Genomic DNA, 5,051 nt, shown 5'->3' with positions numbered 1-5,051 from the left:
ATTCCACAAAACCTCTCCAGGCATCCTTCCTGCTGTTGGAAGAAAATGTGTTTTGTTTTAGAAATAACCCCAAAGCAGCTGCATCCTCTGTATGTATATCATCATGTCCCATTATATATGATGATAATTACATATATATATGTGTATATTCTATGTATCAGTGCAGGAAATTCTCCCTTCACACCGAATTTCCTCTTTTCCTTTCCTCTCCGCTGCTGGAGCAGGAATTTTGGCCAGGCTGGAGAGCAGCTTCTCTCCTATCTCTGCTATCATTTAAAGAGAAGATAAAACAAATCAGCGCTGGCTGCTGGCGAGTGCCGAGGTGTGAAATGAGTCATTCATTGCATCACCAGCGATAACAGCGCCTTTATCTGCAATTCGGACCCGCCCGATATTCCAGGATCATTTTCTGCCTCTTTTCCTCCTTGGCAATTCCTCTTCTTCATGGGGAAAGCGCTGCTACCCGCGATAATTGATAATCGGAATAATTAATGCCCGGCCAGCACCGCGGTTTTAAGGAAAGGAGGTCACAAAATTCAAAGTATCTCCTAGCAGGGAAGGGTGTGGATTTTTGGGGACGGCTCTAGGTTGGAAAACATTCCTCTCTTTCCCCTCCTTCAGCTCTCCTATTTGAATCTATTTGATTTCTGAATCTCAACCACTTCTCCCTCCTGGATAATTTCTCTTTGCTGCAACAGGAGTTCTCCTTCCTCCCCCTTTTTTTTTGTTTAGTTTTTGGGTTTTTTTTTTGGTAAAACTTGTCTAAACCTCTATTTAAAAGTGAAATATCAACATGAAATATTTAATTTTTTTTTTCTTTAAAACTGGGAAATAGTTTGTCTAAACAAGAAGTGGGACCTACTAGTTCTTGCTAAAGTGACCATATTAAAGGCCTGGCTTTGAAAAGAACTTGACCTGTACCTGAGCAATCCTAAAATTAATGACTCTGATATCTATTTTGCCCTGGAGATTGTCACCTTTGGGAGGTGAGGACTGAATTTGGGATCTCAGAGTTGGCTGTGCCTTGATTTTCAAGACACCTTTATCAGATTGTGTCAAAGGTTTGGTCTGTTAATGGGGGTAAAAAAGCAGAGCTGCACTTCTTTCCTCTGTGACCCCATTCCACTCAGTTTCTCTCAATCCTTACGAAAAAAAATGAGACAGAGAACAATTTTCTGGAAAAAAAAATGTTTTATTATCAAATTATTCCTATACAGCACAATTACCCATGGCAAGGTAAAACAGATCTATGCACTCACTTAGAATTCAGTTCTACCAGCACAAAAATCAGCAAACAACACCTTCAGTGCAAATTAATGCCTTGGATTGTGTGGAATTCCTGCCTTTGGATTGTTTTTGTCTCCAAGTGCTCTTCAGCTCCATCTTTGAAGGAGGGAAAATCGTAGTAGTTACAAAAATAAGTAGTATTTCAATTTCTAGGCTTTACAGTACAGTGGGAGGTAATTTCTCAGCCTCTAAAGTCCTTATTTCTTCACTGAATTCATGAAATCTCTTCACCCCAGCACGGGATGGATCCATGCTTGATATTGCACAGACAGGACTTGAAAGCAGCAGAGGCTGGGCCAGATGGGGAAGGAGCTCTCCTGTGCTCAGCACTGCTCAGTAATACATGTTCTTGTCCCACCAACCTGCAGGAGAAAGGAGGGGATAATAATTATTTCAAGAAATGGTTCATTCTTCCTCAAAAAGGAAAAGTGATCATTGGAGAAAAATGGTTTGTTTTTCAGAGTGGGAGCTGAGGTGGGGGGAGTGGGAGTGAAAGGGTAGGAAGAGACACATGAAATGAAAATATTAAATGAAAAGTTAATTAGAACAATGCACTCACTTCCTGGGTATCTCCTGATGAGCAGCTTTCGGATTTCATCGTAGACCCAAATCAGGATGGCAAAAGGAACAGCCACAAACCAGTACTGGAACCTGGCAGTGGGGACAAAAATCTGGTTCAGAAATGTCTGAAAACGTCTCAGCTGCAGGTCTGGGATCTCTGTCTGTGCTATTCAATGTCACCAAAACAAATCTGCCCCCTTGGGCCTCTTTTCTTTTTCTTAATTAATCTCTCAAATTGATGATGTGCATGTAAAGCCTCCCAATCTTAAACAGTTACTGGATTAATTAATTCCAGGTCCTATTCAGAAGGAAATTTTGTCTGCTGTTATCACAGCAATAAATCACCTGACTGATTTGTTTAAAATAAAAGTTAAATGCTGTCTGTGCTCACCAGAACATTAGAGATGCTGGAAGAAATAGTTAAATGTTTGTTTTGCACTAGGAAATCTAGGAAATCTAGGAGGATAATGTGGAAATTATGGCCATAATGATATTTTTGGTCAAGAAATAGTGATGAATATAACGAGTTTTTTTAAATATTTATCCTGCAGTGGTGCTGCACAGGCTCCTGTTCCTGTTTTGTGTCCCCGAGGAGGGCAGGGGGAGCTCAGTGGCCCCAGAACTCACCTGAGTGGAGTGAAGTTGAGGGCTGTAACGTGCCCAAGGCCATAGGTGAGAATCAAAGCAATCCCTATCTGGGAAAATATCCCCACCCAGATGACTTTGTTCCTGCAGGAAGAGCAGAGAGGAAGAGTCAAACCCTGAGGGAGTTAAACCCCTCTGTGCCTGCAGGAACCTTCTGGATCCCCTCCATCCCTGCTCCAGGTGACCTCTGCCCACACAGGGCAGCTCTGCCTGGTATCCCACACTCTCCTGCTTTTCCTGGCAGCATTCCCAGCCCAAATCCAGCTGTGGGAGACACCCAGCCCCAGCCAGTGACGGCTTGTGCCGCGCTGGGAACGCGCTCAGGGTGACTCAGGTGTTCATGCAAGGAGGAAGCACACATAGGTGTAGGCCCTGTAGCTGCAGATAAAGGATGGAAAACAAATTGCCCTGCTATCAGAAAAGCCGGGAGTGAGTGCCAGCTCTCCTGCTGGCCTCTGTCCCAGCTGATATTTGGAATTCTCCTGGCACTGCGGGGTGGTTTGCAGAGGGCGGCCGGCACTGGCTGGGGGAGTTTGGCCAGCTGCTATCTCCCTCCTCAGAGCCCCAGGTTATCTCAGAGAAGTCCCGACTCGTTATCTCTTGATAATGAGTTCAGAAAGTAATCTGGAAGAGAAACTCCCATTTTTTTTTTTTCCTAGTAAACATTTTAATGAATGGAGAGTCGGTTTTAAGCTGGTGCATTTTCAGAATAACCAGCACAATGTTCTTAAAGAAAATCCCTATCCTGAAGTAGAAAAGGGACTGAGGGGAGGTTTAATAAAATATTTGCCTGAGATTTGTGATTGTTTAAGGCCAGACTTAATCTTTGTGCAAAGACTGAAAGTGAGAGGGCCAAATCACTGAGTTCACCTGCTTCAACAGGGCAGGAGGCTAACTTGAACTGCAGGTTTAGATTAGATAGGAAAAAATTCCTCCCTCTGAGGGAAATTCTGTTCAGGTGAGGCCCTGGCACAGGGTGCCCAGAGCAGCTGGGGCTGGCCCTGGATCCCTGGCAGTGCCCAAGGCCGGGATGGAGCAGCCTGGGACAGTGGCAGATGTCCCTGCCTGTGGCAGGGGTGGGGTGGGATGAGCTTTGAGCTCTCTTCCAACCCAAACCACTCTGGGGCTGTGCATCTGCAAAACTCACCTGAAGAGGCCCTGCCGGAAAATGGAATTTCTGCGAGTTTTCCTGATGATCAGGTCAGCCACCTGCTGGATGGTGATGCTGACAAAGAAGGCGGTGTAGCCTGTCCACTGCAGGTAGGTGCGCTGGTACTTGGTCTGCAGGGCCAAGGAAACACCAACACGTTTTCAATCACAGCCTCCCATCTCCCACAGGCGACTGCAAACCTCCAGGGGAGGCTTTATTTCAGTTCCCAGGGTGTGAATGCAGAGTTGCTCCCGATTTAGACACAGAATGATCAGATTTGGGCCCGGTTTTGTTCTGTGGCTGAGTCACGAGGCTGCAGCACGAGCTGGGGGTGAGGGGTGTTTATATGGATTTATCAATCCTCCTGTGCCTTGTGATTCTGCAGGTTGAGGGAGGGGGAGGCTGCAGAGGACTTGGCAGAGTTCATTAGCAGGGCTGGCAGAGGATGGTGATGATGGATTTTGAGGGGTTTAAACACCCAGAGCAGAGAGTAAGGTGCATCTGCAGAGGCTGAGAGTGAGAAGGTGGCAAAAAGAATGAATGGAAGAGCAGAGGCTGAATGACAGAGCGGTGTGGCAGGAAGCCCTGAACACCCTAAAGAGTCTCCCCTGAGGGAACACGGGATGAAAACCAATTCTATTTGCATTTAAGCATCATTTGCATTCCCCATCCCTTTACTCTGGGGGAGTTTGGAAGCAAGCAGGTGGGCAGGGACAAGACAGGGAATTTTCAGGGCTGTTTTACCCATTGCTGCCCGTAAGAATCCTCGAAGTCGTTGATGGCATTGCTCTCCCAGTCCACTCTCACTCCCAGCAGCGTGGAGGGGAGGAACCCTTGCTCAGCATAGACGGTGAAATAGGTGACAAAGGCCCCCACCGACTGCATGATTCCTGCAGAAAAAAAAGGGGCAGGAATGAGGAAAAAACGAAATTAATGAGGAAAAAACAAAATTAAGGAGAGCTGGGGGATGTGCTGGATATCTGAAACATGCCAAAGTTTGAGAGTGAATTTCTTGCCCTCTGTAGATAAAACCTCATTTTATCGCTATGATATAAGAATATCATATGAATAATGAGCAGCAGGAGGGGGCTGGAGGGTTTGCAGAGGAAAGGGTTGCGTTTCCACTCCTCATTTATTTATTTTTTTCCTAATGAATCATCTTGAGTGTCTCTCTTTGGTGACACCAGAGAGTGTTTGGGAGGCCAATTTACCAATCTGTAGGTAGGAGTACACAGCCAGCTGCTCGTTCACCAGCCGGTCTTTCCTCTTGTCCCGAGGTCTCCTGTTCATGATGTCGCTCTCAGCTTTCTCATAAGCCAATGCCACCGAGGGGATCTGCAAGAGAAACAAACCCTCAGGGGCTGGGGGACAGCATTTGCCCGATTCTCAAAGGTTTAACAGCAATTTG

General features: G+C 46.0%; 1 protein-coding gene across 1 annotated transcript in view; it reads right to left on the bottom strand.

Moving 5' to 3' along the window:
- Window positions 1-1,170: 1,170 nt before the first annotated feature.
- The window catches only part of ATP12A (ATPase H+/K+ transporting non-gastric alpha2 subunit), a 20,158-nt gene continuing 16,277 nt past the window's right edge, over window positions 1,171-5,051 (bottom strand). The window contains exons 18-23 of the mRNA XM_015649939.3: window positions 4,855-4,978; window positions 4,388-4,533; window positions 3,641-3,774; window positions 2,476-2,577; window positions 1,847-1,938; window positions 1,171-1,649 (exon numbers count right to left, since the gene is read on the bottom strand). Of these exons, the coding sequence (XP_015505425.1) occupies window positions 1,621-1,649; window positions 1,847-1,938; window positions 2,476-2,577; window positions 3,641-3,774; window positions 4,388-4,533; window positions 4,855-4,978 (627 nt within the window). The 3' untranslated portion in view covers window positions 1,171-1,620. The remainder of the gene's footprint in view (window positions 1,650-1,846; window positions 1,939-2,475; window positions 2,578-3,640; window positions 3,775-4,387; window positions 4,534-4,854; window positions 4,979-5,051) is intronic.

The sequence above is a fragment of the Parus major genome, chromosome 24 (assembly GCF_001522545.3).
Source record: "Parus major isolate Abel chromosome 24, Parus_major1.1, whole genome shotgun sequence".
NCBI classification, from domain to species: domain Eukaryota; kingdom Metazoa; phylum Chordata; class Aves; order Passeriformes; family Paridae; genus Parus; species Parus major.
This window is presented reverse-complemented; position numbering and strand designations above follow the sequence as displayed.